The 21,219-nt window shown below is 49.8% G+C and overlaps 1 protein-coding gene across 1 annotated transcript in view; it reads right to left on the bottom strand.

The window, feature by feature from the left end:
- Window positions 1–338: 338 nt before the first annotated feature.
- The window catches only part of GPD2 (glycerol-3-phosphate dehydrogenase 2), a 47,836-nt gene continuing 26,955 nt past the window's right edge, over window positions 339–21,219 (bottom strand). Inside the window, exons 7-17 of the mRNA XM_083865305.1 lie at window positions 15,505–15,669; window positions 14,388–14,532; window positions 10,212–10,405; window positions 8,182–8,316; window positions 7,470–7,645; window positions 6,902–7,033; window positions 5,762–5,920; window positions 4,913–5,025; window positions 4,756–4,834; window positions 4,258–4,356; window positions 339–613 (exon numbers count right to left, since the gene is read on the bottom strand). Coding sequence (XP_083721431.1) covers window positions 488–613; window positions 4,258–4,356; window positions 4,756–4,834; window positions 4,913–5,025; window positions 5,762–5,920; window positions 6,902–7,033; window positions 7,470–7,645; window positions 8,182–8,316; window positions 10,212–10,405; window positions 14,388–14,532; window positions 15,505–15,669 — 1,523 coding nt within the window. The 3' untranslated portion in view covers window positions 339–487. The remainder of the gene's footprint in view (window positions 614–4,257; window positions 4,357–4,755; window positions 4,835–4,912; window positions 5,026–5,761; window positions 5,921–6,901; window positions 7,034–7,469; window positions 7,646–8,181; window positions 8,317–10,211; window positions 10,406–14,387; window positions 14,533–15,504; window positions 15,670–21,219) is intronic.

The following is a 21,219-nucleotide window of genomic DNA, read 5'->3' as shown; positions in this document are numbered from 1 at the left end:
GACACCCTGGGGCTGCAGGACCCCACCCCAAGGTGACACACCAGGGACACCCTGGGGCTGCAGGACCCCACCCCAAGGTGACACAGCAGGGACATTCTGAGGCCGCAGGACCCCACCCCAAGGTCACATAAAGGGACACCCTGGGGCTGCAGGACCCCACCCCAAGGTCACATAAAGGGACACCCTGGGGCTGCAGGACCCCACCCCAAGGTGACACACCAGGGACATTCTGAGGCCGCAGGACCCCAGCCAAGGCCAGGAACTGGGGACACCCTGGGGCTGCAGGACCCCAAGGTGACATAAAGGGACACCCTGGGGCTGCAGGACCCACCCCAAGGTGGGGAACTGGGGACACCCTGGGGCCGCAGGACCCCACCCAGGGCCAGGTACCGGAGCAAAGAGACTCATTAATGCCAAGGACGAGCACAGCGATGTCTGCAGGGACAGCTGCAGTGTCTGGCCCCCGAGGAGCCCGCAGTGTCCCGGCTCAGACGCCGCCCCCGCTGCGGTCCACGGGGATGGCCTGGCGCCGCCGCAGCTTCTCCTCGGCGCTCTTCATCAGCACGGCCAGGCGGCTCCCCGACACACGGCCCTTCTGGATGGCGCTCATCAGCTGGGGACAGGGACAGGGGACACGTCACCGGCCTGGCAGGAGCCCCCAGACCCCATTCCCACCCTGCAAACCCAAACTGGCTCATTGGCACCTCCCAGGAATGGCACAGCCTGCTCTGGACAGTGTTGGTGGCAGGAGAGTGCAAGAACCAAACATGATCCACCTGCAAGCAGTGCAGACACACCAGTGCACACAGACATCATCACTGGGGTGTTTTCTGTGACATTTCTGAGTGTGGGATAACCCAGCAGTGGCACAGGATTTCTCTGGTTATTTGTAATGTCTGAAGGATGCAGCTTCACAGAGGATTCAGGATTTTTTTCCATTTAGGAAGGAATTGTTCCCTGTGAGGACAGGGATGCCCTGGCACAGGCTGCCCAGAGAAGCTGTGGCTGCCCCTGGAATTGTCCAAGGCCAGGCTGGAACAACCTGATGTAATGGAAAATGTCTCTTCTCCTGGCTTGAAATTGAGCTTTAGGCTCCCTCCCAAGCCACATCATGCAGGGATTTCATGATTCCTGATCCACCACTGATCCCAGACCTGCCCTTTTGCACCCACATGCCTTTCTCTGGAGAGACACTGTACTTGACTCCCACAATTCTCTCAAATCCAAATTCCTTTATAGACTTTTAAAACTAATTTGCTTTTAAGTCCTAGAAGTTGGACTCTGCTCTCTCCCAGCGAAAGCACACTAGTGCTAAGACTTTAGTTAATTCTCCTTTATCCCATGGATAAAGCCAGCATTAGAGCTGAAATTACCTGCAGGCAGCTCTGCAGAGAGCACTGGGGAAGCAATCCACACTTGCCAAATGCAATTTCTGACTCCCACTGACTGCAGGAATCCTTCAGATTCCTTCCCCCCATAGGAAAAGCTGCTCCTTACACCTGCAGCTGGACCTGTGCAGATGTGATGTGTTCTTCTCCCTGGCCTCCCTCCCAGCTCCAGAGCCCCGGGGAGCAGGGCAGGCACAGACAGGGCTGTCCCAGCAGAGGCACTGCCTCCTGCCCACTCACCCCCTGGGCCACCAGCCTGCCACAGCCTGGGGCAAGGTGGTTTAGGGTAATGGGATGGCCTTAAAGGCCCCTTCCCACTCAGACCAGTGTGGCATTCCATGATTCCTCCTGATTTAACAAAAGGCTGTTCCTTTACCTCCCAACAGCAGTTCCCATCACTGCCTGGGCACTGGGAGCTCCAGGACCACCCTCTGCCAGCCCACTGAGCTCCCCCAGCACCGTGAGGGGCCCAGGCCAGCCCTGCTCTGCTCCCAGCCCCAAGCCAGGCATCCCCCAGGTACAACCTGCTCTATTTTCCAACACAAACCTCCACAAATATTTGCCCAGGGCTCGCACAAGTTCTGCGCTCAAACGCAATTACTTGGAAGTTTTCAGAAAGCAAACACCCAAGTATTGGCCACTGACTTAACAGATCCATTAAAAAATTAAACAAACATTTAATGTATTTTTGCTCCTTCCATGGCAACCCCAGGTGATTTCAGTGCCACCCTCCCTGCTGAGCCCTGAGAGCTTCCCTGGAGCAGTGACAGGCACAGGAGAGGGCTCAGCCCTGCAGTGCCATTGCTGCTGCTCTGGGAGATGTGCAGGAGCCACAGAGTGACACAGGTTTGCACAAACAATGGTCAAACCACTCCTGAGCCCTCCCTGTGACACTGCTGAGCCCAGCAATAAAACCCCAGAACACCCCAAACCCCACAGAACAACCATTATTGGTTGTTTCAACTCCTTAACCAATGTACCCAACCTGCCCAAAGTGCAGCCAGCTCAGCCCTGCAGAAAACTGGCTGCCCCAGTGAAAGGTTTCCAGGGCAGGCACAGGGCTGTCCCTTTCCAGCAGCCAGAGCCCCCCTGGGCTGGTCTCTCCGGTTTGAGCAGACCAGCACCAGTTCCCAAAGCCATTGGTTCTCCTTCCCCCCTGGTTTGTTTGGTTTGGTTTTTCCCCCGAGTTCACTGCAGCTCCTCAGCTCAATTGCTGCATTTTAGGCAAATAAATACTCCTTTTTGCTAATGCTGGACACAACCTGTGAAAATTTTCTGCATTTAGATTCAACAATGCTGCTCTTATCCCCAGCTCATCTCCAGAGAGACAATTACCATTTCCTTTGCCTTGATCTTGTTTGTTTAACTTGACACAGTGAAGAAAGGGCTGACATTGACCAAAATCCCCAGCATTAATTTCTCTCCTGTTTGGCATTCATCATTGCCACCGGGCAGGGGAGACATGGCAGGCTCTGAAATACCACCCCAAAAAGGCTCCTCAAACACCAGCCCAGCTGACAAATTCCATATGCAAAGGGAGCACCCTTGGGTTTGCTTGAAAGCCCCCAAAAAGCAGATGAATGTCATTTTCTGCAGAGAGACTGGGACAATTCAGTCAATCCAGGAGTTAAAATGGGCTATAGGGCCTGGATGGGCTCTAACTACAGGCTCATTCTTTATAATATTCAGTTTATTGAATATTATAAAGAATTAATTACTTATTTAGTTGTTTATTATTATAGTTATATTACTATTTATTATTATAAATATTTGGTTATTTAGTTGTTTATTATTCAGTTTCTTAATTTACTCATTTTTGTAACAACCCTTAACAGCTGTGGATAATGTCAGTGTGCACACCTGTGCCATGCACCTTCCAATAGAAACCTGTATCATTTTAAATACATTTATATATATATATTTATATATATTTACTCATTTTTATAACAACCCTTAACAGCTATAAAAATAGATATTATATATAAATAAAAATAAAAACAGCTATTTCTAAAAATAAAAACAACTATTATATGTATGTATACGCATATAATAAATATATATATAAAATTAATAAAAATATATTTATATATATTTACTCATTTTTGTAACATCCCTTAACAGCTGTGGATAATGTCAGTGTGCACACCTGTGCCATGCACCTTCCAATGGACACTTGTATCATTCTAAATATATTTATACGTGTTCTATATACATAAAATATATATTTTTATACATATATATATTATAATATATATAAATATATTATATAATATATATATTATATTTTTACTCATTTTTATAACAACCCTTAACAGCTGTGGATAATGTCAGTGTGCACACCTGTGCCATGCACCTTCCAATAGACACCTGTATCATTCTAAATATATTTATATGTATTCTATATACATAAAAATATATTTTATACATATATATTATAATATATATAATATAATATATATTATATAATATATTATATATATTTTATATATATATATAATATTATATATATATATTATATATTTTTTCTCATTTTTCTAACAACCCTTAACAGCTGTGGATAATATCAGTGTGCACACCTGTGCCATGCACCTTCCAGTGGACACCTGTATCATTTCAAATATATTTAAGCAGCATTTCTGGGGTTAAAATGCCAAATTCAGGCCTGGACTGGGACATACTTTGTAAATTGGACCTGTCCTTTGAGTCTGACTGGGGAAAAAACCCCAAACTGATTTCCAAACTGCTTGAGGACGGCTCTGTGTGCCCCAGGTAACACTGCCCTGGCCTCCACCCCAGCCCCAGGCAAGAGAAGCACTCCCTGGCTGTTTTTTCTGTGTAAAGCCTCTCCTGGAGGCAGGAGCAGCAGTACCTGCAGGAACTCGTTGAGCTCCACCTGCCCGTTCTTGTTGAGATCCACCTCGTTGAGGATCTCGTGCAGGGTGTTCTCGTCGATCTGCACGCTGATGCTCTGCGGGAACAGCACAGCACAGGGGGCTCAGCACCCCAAATCCACACAGGGATCCCCCCAGAGGGCTCAGCACCCCAAATCCACACAGGGATCCCCACAGAGACCCAGCACCCTCAATCCACCCAGGGATCCCCCCAGAGGGCTCAGCACCCTCAATCCACACAGGGATCCCCCCAGAGGGCTCAGCACCCCAAATCCACCCAGGGATCCCCCCAGAGGGCTCAGCACCCTCAATCCACACAGGGATCCCCCCCAGAGGGCTCAGCACCCCAAATCCACACAGGGATCCCCCCAGAGGGCTCAGCACCCTCAATCCACACAGGGATCCCCCCAGAGGGCTCAGCACCCCAAATCCACCCAGGGATCCCCCCAGAGGGCTCAGGACACAGGGCAGCTCACCTGCAGCACTCGCTGCACGTCCACGATGGTGATGAAGCCCTTCTTGTCCTTGTCAAACATGTGGAAACGCTTCTTGTACCTGCAGGGGAAGGTGGCAGTCAGGGCTGGCGGGGGCTGCAGGGCACTGGGGGCAGAGCAGCTCTGCTGCCTCACTCACCTCTCGATGTCTGAAGGCACCAGGCTGATCTCAGAGCTGTCTGTCAGTTGATCTGTTTTCACTTTGTAGCCCATTTCGTAGTACAGGAATGTTTTAGCTGTTTCAAGCTCTTCCTGCAATGAAAACGCAAAACCTTTGGTATCTGAGCAATAGCAAGTTCTTACCCAAGTATTTATTTTTTATACTTAACCAGTACTTTTCTAAGGTCCCAAAATTAAGCAGACGGCAGCTGAAAAGTATCCAGAAGTTAAACTTAGGCAATTTTTACTCTTGGAAAAAGGTATCCAGACTAGTAAAGACTTCTAATTTCTGTGTAAATGCTTTCAGGACCATCCACACCCTCAGTCACACACAGTCTGTCTGCCCCTTTCAGGAAGAAATGGCCTTTTTAGGCCAAGCCTACAACATGTCATTTCTCTCCCATTCGATATCTTAGTGTGATGATTCACCCAGCTGTCCAAAATCAGGAAAAAAATCAGGGAGCTCAACACCAGGCAGGTTCTTTATGGCTACAGGAGCTTCCTTTGCTGAGGCAGATCAGCTGAAAAGTGTCAGTGAAGCAAAATAACTGACAGGAATGGGACAGCAATGCCAAGCCTGCTCTCATTCCTCAGGCTGGGGAGCAGCAGGATACAGACCTTCCCCTTCCCCTCCAGCCCCTGACCGATCCCAGCCCACCCCACAGCCATTTGATTAAAGTCTTCAGAACTTCAGAAACGCACCAAGTGACTCATTCTCCGGGGAATAAAACATCGCTTGTAGTTTTCTATTCAACCGAGATCACGTTATACACGGAAACTCCCCCGAGCAGAACAAACCATCCCCGGCCGAAAAAAGAGCCCTTTGTACCTTCTTCTTCTGCTCGCACCAGTTGAGCTCCTTGGCCATGATGTCCACGATCCTGGGCAGGGCCTCGTGGGCAGCCTGCACGTTGAGGAAGGCCAGGCGGGTGCGGCGGGAGATGATGTCCACGGCGGTGCGGGCGTACTCCTTCACCCCGTACACCACCTGCGGGGTGGGAACATCAACACACACTGCGGGTACAGGAGCAGCTCCAGCACCTGATAAACCCCAGGGCACGGATGGGAAAGCTCCCTTCTCCAGGGACATCAACACACACTGCTGGCACAGGAGCAGCTCCAGCACCTGATAAACCTCAGGGCAGGGATGGGAAACCTCCCTTCTCCAGGGCACATTAACACACACTGCTGGCACCAGGAGCAGCGCCAGCACTGCTAAACCCCAGGGCAGGGATGGGAAACCTCCCTTCTCCAGGGACATCAGACACACTGCTGGTACAGGAGCAGCTCCAGCACCTGCTAAACCCCAGGGCAGGGATGGGAAAGCTCCTTTTTCCTTGGAGCATTTTACAGAATCTGCCCGGGATCGGGTGTTTGTGTATGAAGTAAAATATAGGTGCTATATACATGTTTAATTCTGCATTGATAGATTCAAAAATATTTTTATAATTATTATTTTATATTATTTATATATATTATATAAATAACATACAATTATATTTATTGTATTTTTTGTATTTTATATATTTTATATATGTTATATATTTTATATATAAAATATAATATATAATTATATTTATATTTTTATATATTTTAGTTTGTATTTTATTAATTGTAATTAATAAAATACAAACTAAATTAAACTAAATTAAATTTAATTAATTAAATTAATTTTGTATTTTAAAATTTATTATATTTTATATAATATATTATTATTTATAATAATGTACTTATTATAATTATAATATTTTATCTTTCATATTATAATATTTTATATTTATATAATTATATTTATTATTGTTTATATTTTAATATTTTTTTAAATGTGTATATATCAGTACATGAACATTAAGTGTGCTCCAGTTACAGGCACAGAATAAACCTTGGCCTCCCCAAAGGGAAGGGCTCAAGGAGATGTTTCCCAGAGCCACTAACCCAGGACAGAATCACAGCAGGTTTTCCCACATACCTCAGCCTCGATGTAAGGAAATTCAGACACCAGACGTTTCCCAACGATGGGCCACCTCTTCCCCGTCACCTGGGCTATTTTGGCCACCTCAAAAGCCTTGCCCCCGTAGGTGGAAGCCAAGTGCTGAGCCACCTGTGGGGAGGAAAACAAACCCAGCACGCTTTGAAAGCACATGAAAGACACATTTTCCCTGAGCATTCCCTCACCCCCAGTAACAAACAGGCTGCCAGGGGTGCTGGAGTGTGACAGTGTGGGAGGAAACCCTGTGTGGTGCAGGTTGGAGCCCTGCTGTGTCTGTGCCACCAGGACTGACACCAGCTCTCTGCTGATCATGGCTGGTGCACAGCTCGTGGGGGACTCAGGGATGGCAAATCAGAGTGTTCTTAAGCAGAAAACAGTCAAGTTTAGAAGGAAGGAAAAAAGGGGAAGGTGAGAAACAATTACTAACTTTACTTCTGTTACAACTCTCTCTGCCCCAGATGGGGCTCACCAGACCTTTGTCCAAATTCTACTGGTGTTTGATTTAGAGGAAACCCAAACCCCTCCAGCACAGGAGCCCAGGGCTCACCTCACTTTCCAGCCCGTAGTCCTGGACCAGTCTGATGTAGAGCGTGGGGCTCCAGTCCTGAGCCCCCTCGAGCTGCAGCCCCATGGTCCTGCAGGATCCTGCCTTCAGGTTGTGCTCACGGATGGCCGTGTCGATGGTGTCCCGCGCCATGGCCCGGTACGTTGTCCACTTCCCACCTGGGGAACACACACATACACCTCCTTATTTGGGGAAAGCAGGAGGAACAACACTTGTTACACATGGACTTGGTATTTTCTGGGTCTGAGAATTGTTAGCTCTTCCCAAGGAAAACTTTTCAACAGTGTAAAAACTATTTTTTTCCCATCACAACAGGTGTTGTTTGCTATTTCTGTTACTCAGCCAATGGGAGAGGTGTCAGCCCTACAAATCAATAACGTGCCTTTAGCACAGCGTGTTATAAAAGGGCTGAATGAATTGTAAATAAACCTTCTGATTTCTACTGCCTCCTGACTGGAGTCAAGCATCTTTATTTTGTGCCCTATTGTGATATTGTGACAGTTACACACTACAGACACATCTGTGTATTTCTTATATCACACCATTTGTTCCAGGCTTGCTCCAGGCCAGTCCCCCTGCCACTGACAGAGCAGTTTCTGCTTATAGGGGCTAAAGAATTATCATGGAAGAAGGTTTTACATGAAGCAGCCTGGGGAAGGGCAGCAGAGGTGCAGCCCCAGGGAGCTCCCAGTACCTGCGATGGTGATGAGGCCGCTGTCACTGACTGTCACCACGTGGTTCCGGGACAGGGACTGCGTGTCCTTGGAGTCGGGGTTGGTCACCAGGGGCCGGATGCCACTCCAGGCTGCCAGCACATCTCCTCTTCTCACTGTGCAGAGCCACACACTCATTGAGGCAGGGCCAGCCCCAGCCAGGGGCTGCTCCACACCCTGCTTGGCCCTGAGCCACCCCCAGAGCTGGGGAGAGCCCTCAGAGCCCCCAGAGCCAGGGGACAGGCTGGGCTATGGAATCTCAGATCATTGATGCTGGAAAAGCCCTCCCAGGCCATAAGGACAACTTGTACCAAACCCCCAGAGCAGGGGAGAGCCCCCAGAGCCTCCAGAGCCAGGGGACAGGCTGGGCTGTGGAATCCCAGGATCACTGATGCTGGAAAAGCCCTCCCAGGCCATGAGGCCAACTTGTACCAATGCCCACCTTGCCACCAGCCCAGAGCACTGAGTGCCACCTCCAGGTGTTCCCTGGACACCTCCAGGGATGGGGACTCCAAACCTCCCTGGGCAGTTCCAGCCTGACCCCTCTTTTCCATGAAAATTCTTCCCAATGAACCTGAACAGTCCTTACATTACATTTTACAAACCAAAATAAAGCTTGTTACATGAGTGTAAGATTCCCTTTCAGATCTTCTAAGCTTTTCCTCTAGCTTGAAGATTATTGTTCCAAGATTTCCTCTTGACAAGTCATCTTTATCCCCAGCCTTCACCCTAAGTGCAGTCACCAATTTGCTTTATACTGAAGTCTTTGAAACATGTTTTTAGTACAACTTTCAAATGACCGATAATTGAAAAATCACTAAAAGGGTGTAAAAAAAACATCCCCCAAAGAACGGGGAATGGATTTCCGAAATCAATGGTGCTCTGCCAGCGTGTTTAACCTGCCAAAATGAAGTGTTAATCACAGACACAAGATCCTGTATTAGGGTTATAAACTAATGAAACTACAGAAAGCAGCACGCGTGACGCTGTAATTAAGCAGCTGGAAGGTGTCCAAGCCTGTGGAAGTTGATAACCCTGGCACTGGCTCTGGCAGCAGAGGCAGGGCTGTGGAGGGTTGATATGGGCAGTGCTGTTGTTATTTCAGCTCCAGCCATCTATAAACTGTAATTGCACAGGAAAACCAGCACAGGCCCAGCTGGGCTGAGCCAGAGGGACTGAACAGCTCTGAATGTGCTGCTGGAAAATGCGTGGGAAACCACGGAATGGCCTGGCTTGGGACAGATTCTACAGCTCCTCCCATCCCAGCCCTGCCATGGCAGGGACACTTCCACTGTCCCAGGCTGCTCCAAGCCTCAGTGTCCAACCTGGCCTGGGACACTGCCAGGGATCCAGGGGCAGCCACAGCTTCTCTGGGCACCTGTGCCAGGGCCTGCCCACCCTCACAGGGGAGGATTTCTTCCCAATATCCCATCTAATCCCTGTCCTATTCATATTCCCATCTCCCTCCCTGATCTCCTGCACCTCCAACACCAACTGCTGCTCCAGACACTCAACAGGAGCTTCTCTGGACACTTTCAGAACTTCATACAACATGCAGACATCAGCTCTGCACTTCAGGAAACAGGGAGCCAAGCATTTCCCATCTCCAGACAGCAGCTTTTCCTAAACCTGCAAAGTACATTACAATGTTCCTGCCTGAGCGCTTTTCAGATTTATTTCAATGCTGCAGCAGAAACGCAGCAGTACAAATGCTCCCACAGAATAAATGAAATAAACCAAACCCTCACTCTGGAGGAAGGATGTCCAGGGCAGTGGTGGGGTCACCCTCCCTGGAGGTGCCCCAAAAACGAGTGGATGTGGCACTTTGGGAAACATGTTAGTGGTGACGATGGTGGTGGTGCTGGGACTGGATGATGTAGAACAGCAGCACTGTACAGCCCATGCTGATGAGTTCCAAACACAACAACCACAGCTGCCAGTGACACAAAAGCTCCAGAGAGCCCAGCTGGAGTGCCCCCAGCCCTCCCCAGGGCAGGATCCCCAGGATTACCTTCCACGTCGGCGCCCAGGTAGTTGCGCACCTCGCTGAGGATGAAGTTGATGTCCTCCTCGGTGGGGATGGGGTGTTGGGTGACATCCGTGGGGCTGTCCGTGGTCCCTGCGATGGTCATCTTCTCCCAGGGCAGGAAGAAGATGACTCTGCCATCGCTGGTGGCCGGGTCCAGCAGCCCCATGTTGTCAGGGCTGGAAGAGAGGAGGGGCCTGGCTCAGAACGGGAACGGGGTGGTGGCACCTCAGTCTGTCCCTGCACTCCCAGCACCCAGGTAAGGACTGGGACACCACACCTGTTCTCAGGTAAAGCAGTTAATGAATGAACAAATAACGGATTTTACGTGTGGCCAAGACATGGCTTTAAACAGATGTGCCAGAGGTTTGGGGAAACAAGGCCCGTGGATGTTTTAATGCCATAAAATCACAGTGAATCCTCCCATCTGCCTCCACGGTAAAGGTGGAGCAGGAGGGTGAGGGGTGGCAACTGAGAGGAAAAGGAGGACAAAGAAGAGAAATGAAGACATTTAAGGAATATCCTTGCAGTGACACTAAGCCTGAGTTTGTCACCACCTGCCACTTGAGCAGGAAGGAACACCCCCAGACTCTCGAGGGATTTGGACCACAGAACGTGCTCTGAGTGCTTCCAGCTCTGTGGCCCTGAATGGGAACTGTGCTTTGAGGGAAAAAGGCAAAAGAGACTCGGTGGCTGCTGCTACTCAGGCATTATTCATTTCTTCTGCCAGTGCTACAACAGAATGATTCAGTACAAGGATGAAAACCTGCTCTGGATAGGAGATTTTAATTCATGCATCAGGTTTTTCTGCTGTAATGTAAGAAAGATATCCACAGGTACAAACCCACTGCCTCCTCGTGGCTTATTAAAAACCTCTGCTCGTATTTCAGAGAACAAAAGGCTTTTATAAACGCTTCAAAGCAAACAGCTTTTGTGTAGGGAAACACTGAACTGCCCCTTTTTCCGATCCTTTTTACTTCAAGGACTGATGCTGACTTTCATTGGAGGTGTTGCAACTCCCTTTACAAAGGTGTGCAGTCAGGTCAGGGCTCCTCGGCTGTGCCCCTGAGATACAGAGCACAGCAGGGAGGGCAGGGGATGCAGATTGAGGCGGCAGTTAGGGACTTCAGAGGGGCTTTATTCACTGGACCCAAACCCTAAGGCAAAGACCTGCTTGGGTGGGATTTCCCTATTCAAGCTGCAAGTTGCATTTTTAGGAAGTCTGGAGTGATTACTGAAGGGAAGTTGGCAATATCTGGCAAGGCTGGGAGAGAGGCTGAGAATTTCATAGCTAGCATGTATATTAGACCCATTTTAGCTGATATTTATAGACAGCTTAGGCATGTGGTGGCAGAGGTACAATCTAATAGGGGAAGTCAACACGGGTTTGGGAAAGGTAAATCACCTCAGACAAATGATTACTTTTTAAAATGAAAAAGCTGTTGATTTAGAGACAGAGGAAATCAGAGGTTTAATATACAGTATCAGAATTCAGAAACTTTATAGACATTTTCTTCAAAGTATGAATTTTTTTTTAATGTGATTTCATAAAAACTGTAAAAAAAATAAAAGGAAGGGAAACAAGCAAAGACTTCAAACTAAGTTTTCCCACAGCACCTCTGGACTGAAATGTTTTAGACTGCACAGCAAGTGCTGAGAAAGGCTGAAGCTGTTTTCCATATGCCAATTATTTACTGAATCACTGATACCAGCTATCCTGGGAAGCTCTCTCTCCGTGCCCTTTGCCATGCTTTTTCCAGCTTATTTAAATAACTAAAGAACCACCCAAACAAATGCAAAATAAGGTGTTTTGCATCAGAAAGGAGCATCTTAACACCCAAACACTGCCCTTCCTGAGGCCCCAGGAGTCGTGGTGCTGCACACCAGGAATACCTCTGGTTTTATGAGGCAGGAATTCCTACGATTCCACCATGGATGGGAGAAGGAGGTAAGAAAGATGTAGTTGTGGTGAGATTTCTCTTTACAGATGGCTAAAATGGGCAAATTCAGGATTGGAAACTCCAACCTGAAGCAATGCCTTTACAGAGAAATGTAGGGGTGAAAGGTCTGGGAGATCCATGGAAGGTCTTGGGTCCATGGGAGGTCTCCACTTGAAGAAACATTTGACCAAAGCACCACAAATGCGGTTGAAGAATGATAAAAGTGACTCTTCATAGAGAAGAAGTAAAGGTGCAACAGGCAAGTCTACATGGAATGTGGAATGCAGAGCAGAGAGGAAAATTCCAGAAACATCTGAAATTGGTCAGAAGGGAAAGGAAAAAGCCTTCCCTTCACAGACACATTCCAGGCAGGAAGCCTAATTAATAAAGGGAGGAATTCTGGGACTATCGATGAGTAAGAAACCCATGGAGAGTGAATGCATTAGGTTAACATTAGTTCTACAAAATCTTGACTATATTTATAACTAAAACCCTCTAGATGTTAAAAAAAAAAAATATTAATTTGTGTGACTATGGGCCAAAATCCTGTAACACATTCCCAGGGCACACGTGGACACGGTGAAATGCCAACCCTCCTGTGCTGAGCACTGTTCCTTGGCACCAGGAGAAGGAAGGCCTGAGACAACCAAGCTTAAATCCCACGAGTGTTTTCTATTTAGCAGACAGTTCCCTGCTCTCAGCTATCCCACTCCAAGGAAATTCAGTGCAGTTTTATCTGATCAGCTGTGCTGTGGAGGCAGTGTGTGGGCAGATACTATTTTCCAAGGAAAGTAATGCCCACATGCTGACATACACCGGGGAACATGGAGAACAAGAATTTCTCCACATTTCCAATTAAAATTATTGGGTTATTACAGAATAAATAAATCAGGGCTCTCAAGCGTATCCAGCCACCTTCAACTTTGGATTTACCAAGTGAGTCCAGGTTTTAAAGCTTTCCGTGTTCTTGTGTAGGGCCATAAAGCTAATCACACCCATCCTTCTCCTGGCATATGAGGAAACTGGGATTACAGCCCATTTCTCCACATTTTTAGTACTTTAAAGCAGCTATCAGGTCATTTTACCATTTTTCATGGAGAAAGATACAAAAATGAAAAAAAAAAAAAAGACCAGAAGAGAATGCAGGGGTGATTTTACACCAGGCCAAAAATGCCTCAATTTTACAGTGTGTGGTCGTGTCCTGTTGGGACAGCTGTGGCAGAAACACCCCCTGGTGCACTGCAAGGCCGAATTCCCATTCTGAGGGGGCTGTGGAAGGCATTACTGCAAGGGCACTGTATCAACACAACTGGGCTAAGTCCATAAAGGGGAATTTCCATTAGGATGCTAATGACTTCAGGAACCAAAGGTAATATTTGAGCTCTGCCTGACAAAGCTGGCTCGGGAGAAGGGGATTTGGCTTTGCACAGCAAACAGGGAGAGGAGCAGGAGACTGCAGGGAGCAGAGTGGCACAGGAACCTCTCCTGAACAAGGAGGGCACGTCCTGTCCACCAAAACCCCCATAAGGGGGTGGGTGGGTGGGCTTGAGGCCACAGCAAACGTGGTTGTGTTACCATGAGCTGCTTTTACTGCCTGTCATAGTAATTATTATTACTGATTACCTTGCCCATTCTGTCACTTATTCTGAGCTTCTGCACTCCTGTTTCCTCTGGGCAAAGCCACATCCTGGCAGAGTCACTGCACAGGGAGGTTCAGACGTAAAGGCAGGCAGTGGAACAGGATGATCTTTAAAGACCCTTCCAACCCCGAGCGCTCTGGGATTCCATGATTTAACAGGACAAGAGGCTCTGTGGGAAGGTGCAGCCTCTCTGGGAGGTTTTACATGCTCCTTGTTTTCCTGAGGGGGTGACCAAGCAGCAGCACACTCAGCTCCAAGGCATCACTGAAACAGGTGCTTTCACCAGCCTGGGGATGTGCTGCCTAAACGCCTTCTGCTTCAGCAGAGCCCTGCCTTGGGGAGCTCTGACTAAAAGCTACACGGCCTCAGCCTGTTCTGAACAGATGAAATTGTTCTTCTCGCCGGCACAGCGCCAGGATCCTCTTTAAAAAGCACAAATAAAAATCAGGATCACACTGTGCACTCCGAGGAGCTGCACGGCCAACGGTGTGTCCCTCCCAGCTGATTGATGCAGCAGCAGCAGCAGCAGCAGCAGAGATTACAAATGGTGTTCCAGGGGCAGCAGGCTCCCCGTGCCTCACCTGTAATAACCAGGCATCACGATGTGCACGCCTGCACTGGGCTGACAGATGTTGGGCACCTCCTGATCATCCATTTTGCGGACTGAGTCTGTGAAGGGTCCCGTGGCATTGATAACACACTTGGCTCTGACATCGAACTCCTTCCCTGTGAAAGAAAACAGTATCAATCACAGACACCATTTGTTTCCTGCTCACCCATGCTCTTTGTTATTCATCTCTCTATGAAGTCAACCTACTGTAAAGTGTACCCTGCGTGTCTGAACACAACAGCTGGGCTGGGTTCTAAAAAATTAACTACGTGTGCACCCAGCACCAGCTTGGAGAGAAAATGTTATAGAGGAATTCCAGCTTATCTGTATGGGCAGGAGAGAGGCAGGTGGGGTGGAAGTTGCTCAGCTGAAATCTGCCTCTCAAGAAGAGAGATTTCAGTCTCAGCCCACAGAGTCAGTAAATGGGATTACTCCTGTACAGCACGGAGCCTTTTACAATGTCATCTTTGCCTGACAGAAGTGCTCAGTCTGGCCTGCCAAAACACTGGGCTTTGAGTGAGAAATGTGACACAAGTGGAAGCTGAGTGACACTAATGGCACGGCCCAGGAAGATGGCTCCTGTGTGGGTTCAGGGCTGTTTGCAGATGGCAGTGGCCCTGCTCCTCACTCCTGGGTTATCCCAGGGTGTCACTGTCCCCTGCAGTCAGTGCTCACCCCGCAGACCCCAGTCACCTCTGAGCACATCCCTGCAGTGAACACCCCACACTCATCCCTGTGCACATCCCTGCAGTGCACACCCCACATTCACCCCTGTGCACATCCCTGCAGTGCACCCTGCAGACCCCATACACCCCATGTACCCCACACTCACCTGTAATCACATCCCTACAGTGCACCCCACAGACCCCATGTACCCCATACACCCCATGTACCCCACACCCCACACTTACCCGTGATGACATCCCTACAGCGCACCCTGCAGACCCCATTACCCCACAGACCCCATACACCCCATTACCCCACAAACCCCATACACCCCATGAACCCCACACTCACGAGTGATGACATCCCTGCAGTGCACCCTGCAGACCCTATTACCCCATACACCCCATGTACCCCACACTCACCAGTGATGACATCCCTGCAGCGCACCCCGCAGACGCGCTGCCGCCCGGTGCCCGTGTCGGGGCTCTTGAGCAGGTGCCGCACCTCGGTGTAATTGGCGGTGGCAGCGCCATAGCGGGCGGCGGTCAGGGCGATGGCCAGGTTCATCCGCGCGTCGTTGTGCTGTCCTGCAGGGAAGGACAGCCGTCACCCGCAGCCACGGCCGCGCTATGGAAGCGTGTCAGCACGGATCTGTCACAGCTGTCCCTGTCACATCGCATAGCGCTGACGGCCGCACACGCTCTGCCTGCCCCGGGATCTGCACCACAGCCCTGGGATCTGCATCACTGCCCCGGGATCTGCACCACAGCCCTGGGATCTGCACCACTGCCCCGGGATCTGCACCACAGCCCCGGGATGTGCATCCCTGCCCCGGGATCTGCACCACAGCCCTGGGATCTGCATCACTGCCCCGGGATCTGCACCACTGCCCCGGGATCTGCACCACAGCCCCGGGATGTGCATCCCTGCCCCGGGATCTGCACCACAGCCCTGGGATCTGCATCACTGCCCCGGGATGTGCATCACTGCCCCGGGATCTGCGTCACAGCCCTGGGATCTGCATCCCTGCTCTGGGATCTGCATCCCTGCCCCGGGATCTGCACCCCTGCCCTGGGATCTGCATCCCTGCCCTGGGATCTGCATCCCTGCCCCGGGATCTGCACCCCTGCCCTGGGATCTGCATCCCTGCCCCGGGATCTGCACCACTGCCCCGGGATCTGCACCACAGCCCCGGGATGTGCATCACTGCCCCAGGATCTGCATCACTGCCCCGGGATGTGCATCAATGCCCCGGGATCTGCACCACAGCCCCGGGATGTGCATCACTCCCCCGGGATCTGCACCCCTGCCCTGGGATGTGCATCACTCCCCCGGGATCTGCACCCCTGCCCTGGGATGTACATCACTCCCCCGGGATCTGCACCCCTGCCCCGGGATCTGCACCACTGCCCCGGGATCTGCACCACTGCCCCGGGATCTGCACCACAGCCCCGGGATCTGCATCACTGCCCCGGGATCTGCACCACAGCCCCGGGATCTGCATCACTGCCCCGGGATCTGCACCCCTGCCCCGGGATCTGCACCACAGCCCCGGGATCTGCACCACTGCCCCGGGATCTGCACCACAGCCCCGGGATCTGCATCACTGCCCCGGGATGTGCATCACTGCCCTGGGATCTGCATCACTGTCCTGGGATCTGCATCCCTGCTCTGGGATCTGCACCACAGCCCTGGGATGTACACCCTTGCCCCGGGATCTGCATCACTGCCCTGGGATGTACATCACTGCCCCGGGATCTGCACCACTGCCCCGGGATGAGCAAACCACCTCTCCCCTTTCCTTTGTAATCTCACCATGAGCCGGCACCCAATTATTGTGACAATACAACTGGTGTTAACCAACGAGCCCGATTACCAATGACACTCAACACCCAAAACATCCTTTTAGAGACTGTGCCAAATTTAACTGCGTATTTTTTTTTTTGTATATTCCTTTGAACTTCCCAACATACAACATAAAAGCACCCAAAAAAGAGGAGTAAGTGGACAAGAATTAATGAAGGATTCTTAACACATATCATTAAAGATTTATTACTGAAATTCCCTCGTTAAAGAAAACCAAGAGAGAGGTGGAGGGACTGAGAGGGGAAGATGATTAATTACTCTGAAATACTGGCTTCACCTGAGACTTTTCCTATTTATTATTGCACTGAAGTTGGAGGCCTGGATGCTGGCTGGAAAGAATTACTATACATTGAAGGGGCCAGGCTCTGTGTGTCCTGAATAATTAATTCCCAAGCAGGCTAAACTTCCTGAGGTTCAGTTCACTTCCCCACCTGTTTGGACCACTCCTATCACAGACCATACCGATAAAGTGATAAATTTGTAATAGATACTGTAGATGATTAATGTTGCCAGCATTCCCAGCATTTAGTATAAATGGTTTATGTAAAGTTTGGTCCTTCGGATTCTGCCTGCGCAAATCTCCAACCCCCGTGCAAATCACCTGCTCCCAGCTAAAAGGGCAAAGTTATAAAGATGGGATCAATGGCCTGGCAAGCACCACCTCCCCTCCCCAAACCCCTCATTCCAACCCAGCCCGGGCTGTGCAGTGCAATCCGTCTTCAGCTGTGAGAAAAAAAAGTTACACGGAGTGTACAGGAAGGGCAGCATGATAAAGCACTGATGAAGAAACAAACAGTAACTCCAATCCCACACAGCAAACAATGCCTGGGATCAGCTGCAACAACGGCAGGACGGCAAAACGACTGAGCAGGATGTCAGGAAAAGTTGGGGATGCTCCATCACACCAGATCCACGAGAGGGAACAACCATCGGTCAGGGCTGGCAGGCAAAGCACGCAGTGAGTGCACGGGCACTGCTGCTGCTGCTGCCACGGCAGGGAGGGATAAATGACCTTACGAGGTTCACCTCAAACCTGCCCACTTTCAGGAAGGGTTGAGAGAAGGTACAGCTCGTGTGCAGAGGGAGCACTGGGTGAAAAAGGGACAAAGGACAGCGACAAGCTGAGCTCCAGCAGCTGCTTCCACACAACAACAGGGATTCCAGAGGAACCCGGTGCTTGGGGAATGACTGGATGTGGCACTCAGTGCTCTGGGCTGGTTGATGAGGTGAGGTCACAGCTTGGACTCGATGCTCTTGGAGGGCTTTTCCAACATAAATGCTTCAGTGGTTCTGTAATCCAGGAAACGCTCCCGTAGCCTGCAGCCAAGGGCTCTGAGGAGCTCATTACTCTGCAGACATCCCCTTGATCTGGTGCTGAACTGGGCCAGCCTGACCACGGCACTGCAGGGCTTGGCTCTCCTGGGCACAGAGCAGCACCCCTCAGACAGGAACCCCAAACCCCAAACCCCAAACCCCAAACCCCAAACTGTGCTGTGCCAGAGGCACCAGGGGGATTTGGCTGCCCTGCTGTGGGGATTCATCACACGGCAGCACGACCCCACTTCAGCCAATATTAGCTTTGGGCTCTGGAACCCTGACTGTTTAAATTTGGTGAGTTTGCCTCTTCCCAGATTCGTCACTTATTTGTCCAGAGCAAAAGCAATCCGGAGAAACCAATCAGCAGAATAAATAATGTGGAAACGGGCAGCTTCTATAAAACCAAACTTCCAGGTAACAAATGTTTAGCAAGCCCCAAATCCAAAGGCTGCTCGGCGTTTTGTTGAGCCTCCCAACGCTCGTAAGGTCAGAGTGAGCTCAGGACACTCTCAGCACATTCCAGGATTTGGACCACTGTGTTCAAAAGAACATTTTCCTGCTTTCTCTGAACCTCTCATCCATTTTCCCCTCATCATTATTCTGACGCAGGAACCCCCATGCTATCACTCACTCCTCAGCTGTCCAAAAGCAACTGAGTGCCCATGGAATGCATTTGCAGGCTGAGAGAGGACGGGGAAATAACCAGTTCCTGATTAACTACACTGGTAAAAAACACACTGGCTTCAGATTGATGTGACCTACAGTGTGGAGTCCTTGAGTATTTCATGGCATAAACAGCAGAGATCTGGAGAGGTCTGGAATTGAAAGGAGCAAAGAGTGACTTCCCACCTTGGGAATTTATCATCTGTGGAGAACAACAGCGCAACAGTTTAGGAGAGATGGGGTCACAGGATGTGGTTTCATACTCAGGAACAGCTGGGTTTTGCCTTTTTTTTTAAAGCCTGCCAACTGGCATGTGTGTACTCTCCCCTAGATAATGACAATAAAATCCTGCTCTTGAACAGAGAATCAGAATATGCTGAGCTGGGAGGGATGTACAGGGATCACCCAGCCCAACTCCCTGCCTTGCACAGACACCCCAACAATCCCACCCTGTCCCTGGGACCCCTGTCCAAGCACCCCTGGAGCTCTGGCAGCCTCAGTGCCCATTCCCTGGGGAGCCTGGGCAACGCCCAGCACCCTTCACCCTTTTCCTGATATCCAGCCTAAACCCCTCCTGAGACAGCTGCAGCCCTTCCCTCAGCTCCTGTCCCTGCTCACAGAGAGCAGAGAGGGGAGCTGCCCCTTGGGAGGGAGCTCCAGACCACAACAATGATCTTTAACACTCTAGAGAGAAAGGGAAGGGTAAAGCAAAGCAAAGGTTTTGCATCTCAACCTCTCTGACCTTGCAATCAAATGCCACTGTCCCCAGACACAGAGATCCCCTGAACAGCAGAGAAAAGCACCTCCAGGCTCTGGCTCCTGCAGCCCAGGCAGTAAAGCTCTCTTGACACGGGCACTGCTGCACCTTCCTAAGATGCCTGTTCAATGATTCCACCCTGAGAATGGAACTCTTACACCTGAGGTGTGTGATCAATGGCAAGGGAACCTTGAGCTTCCAGGGAGGCCCTGGGTCACCCACCACAGCCATCCCTGTCCTGTCCTGCACAGCAGCCAAACAGAACAATGATCCCCCCTCACTACCACAGGCGACCCCTCGCTGAGCCTTTGGGGTTTTCCAAATACTTCAGCCAAAAAGTTATTTTGCCAAATTCATTTGGCATCCTTCTCCACAGGTGAGCATGCTCCTGAAGATCCCCTAAATCTCCTAAGTGCAGGCAACACAGGGAAATGGTAACTGTGAGATTCCCTGAGAACAGATGTTCACCAGTGCCCTGCCTGGAGAGGACTCTGCTGCCCCAGGGCTGGGTTTGAGAGCACTTGCTCCTTGCATGGTGCCAGTTGTCACCTGCTGCATCCTGACAGAACTCACAGCTCAGCACCTGGGGATGGAACTGATGGAATATGCTGAGTTCCCTTTGTGACTCCTTGTGCAGCACCTCTTGAAAACAGCAAGGAAAACAGAAGGAATCATCTCTTCCCTTATTTGTTGTTTTCACCTGCTGTAACACAGTGACAATGAAGAGATACTTTCATTTTTACCAAGGGCAGCAAACCCAGCTTTTTCCAAAACTAAGTGCTTTCATCAAATTAACACCAAATCCTCTAAAAACCCCTCAACCCTAGAAGCCACGCTGCTGAGGACATTCAGTGTGCAAAGACAGTTTGAGTAAGTCTGTCCCACACCACGTTAAGCCCAACAGTGATGCCATTTGGTTTATAATTTCTTCTTTTCGTGTAATTTGGGAAGATTCTATTTTCACTCCTTAGTAGCAAATGCTGTATTTCTCCACATCCGAACAGACAGTGTTTCCGTTGGCACTCACAGGATCCTCCCCCAGAGTGCACGCAGTGTACATTCAATTTTATTTTTATCAGAGCTGAGCCCCAGCCAGCAGGGAGTGCTAACAAAGCCCACAGAGCAGAGAGATTTGTTTGGGACTGATTCAGGAGCGTTGTGTGAAAACCAGAGCGTTAATGAGGCACTCTGGCAGTTCTGGTATGTTCTGTCCTGTGTCACAGCAATTCACAGAATCACAGAGCCCAGAAAGGCTTGGGATGAGAGGGACCCTAAAGCTCACCTACCTACAGGTGTCTTCCTCACTGCAGCCCTGCACCAGGTAATTGCAGGCACACAGTAAAGCAACACAGGGAACCAAATCCTTTCATTTTCCAAGTTTCCTTTCAAAGTTTTCTCACAGTGTACATACAAACCTTACCCAAACCTCACCACGTTTCAGGCTGCTGAGCAATCACACAATTATCCATGTGCATTAGATATAGACAACTGCACCTCACTACGTCACCAAGGCTGTGCCTCTCCTGTAATTTTA

The sequence above is a fragment of the Zosterops lateralis genome (genome assembly GCF_965231275.1).
Source record: "Zosterops lateralis genome assembly, chromosome: 7".
Lineage (NCBI taxonomy): Eukaryota > Metazoa > Chordata > Aves > Passeriformes > Zosteropidae > Zosterops > Zosterops lateralis.
The sequence above is the reverse complement of the archived record's forward strand: the minus strand, read 5'-3'. Positions and strand labels throughout refer to the sequence as shown.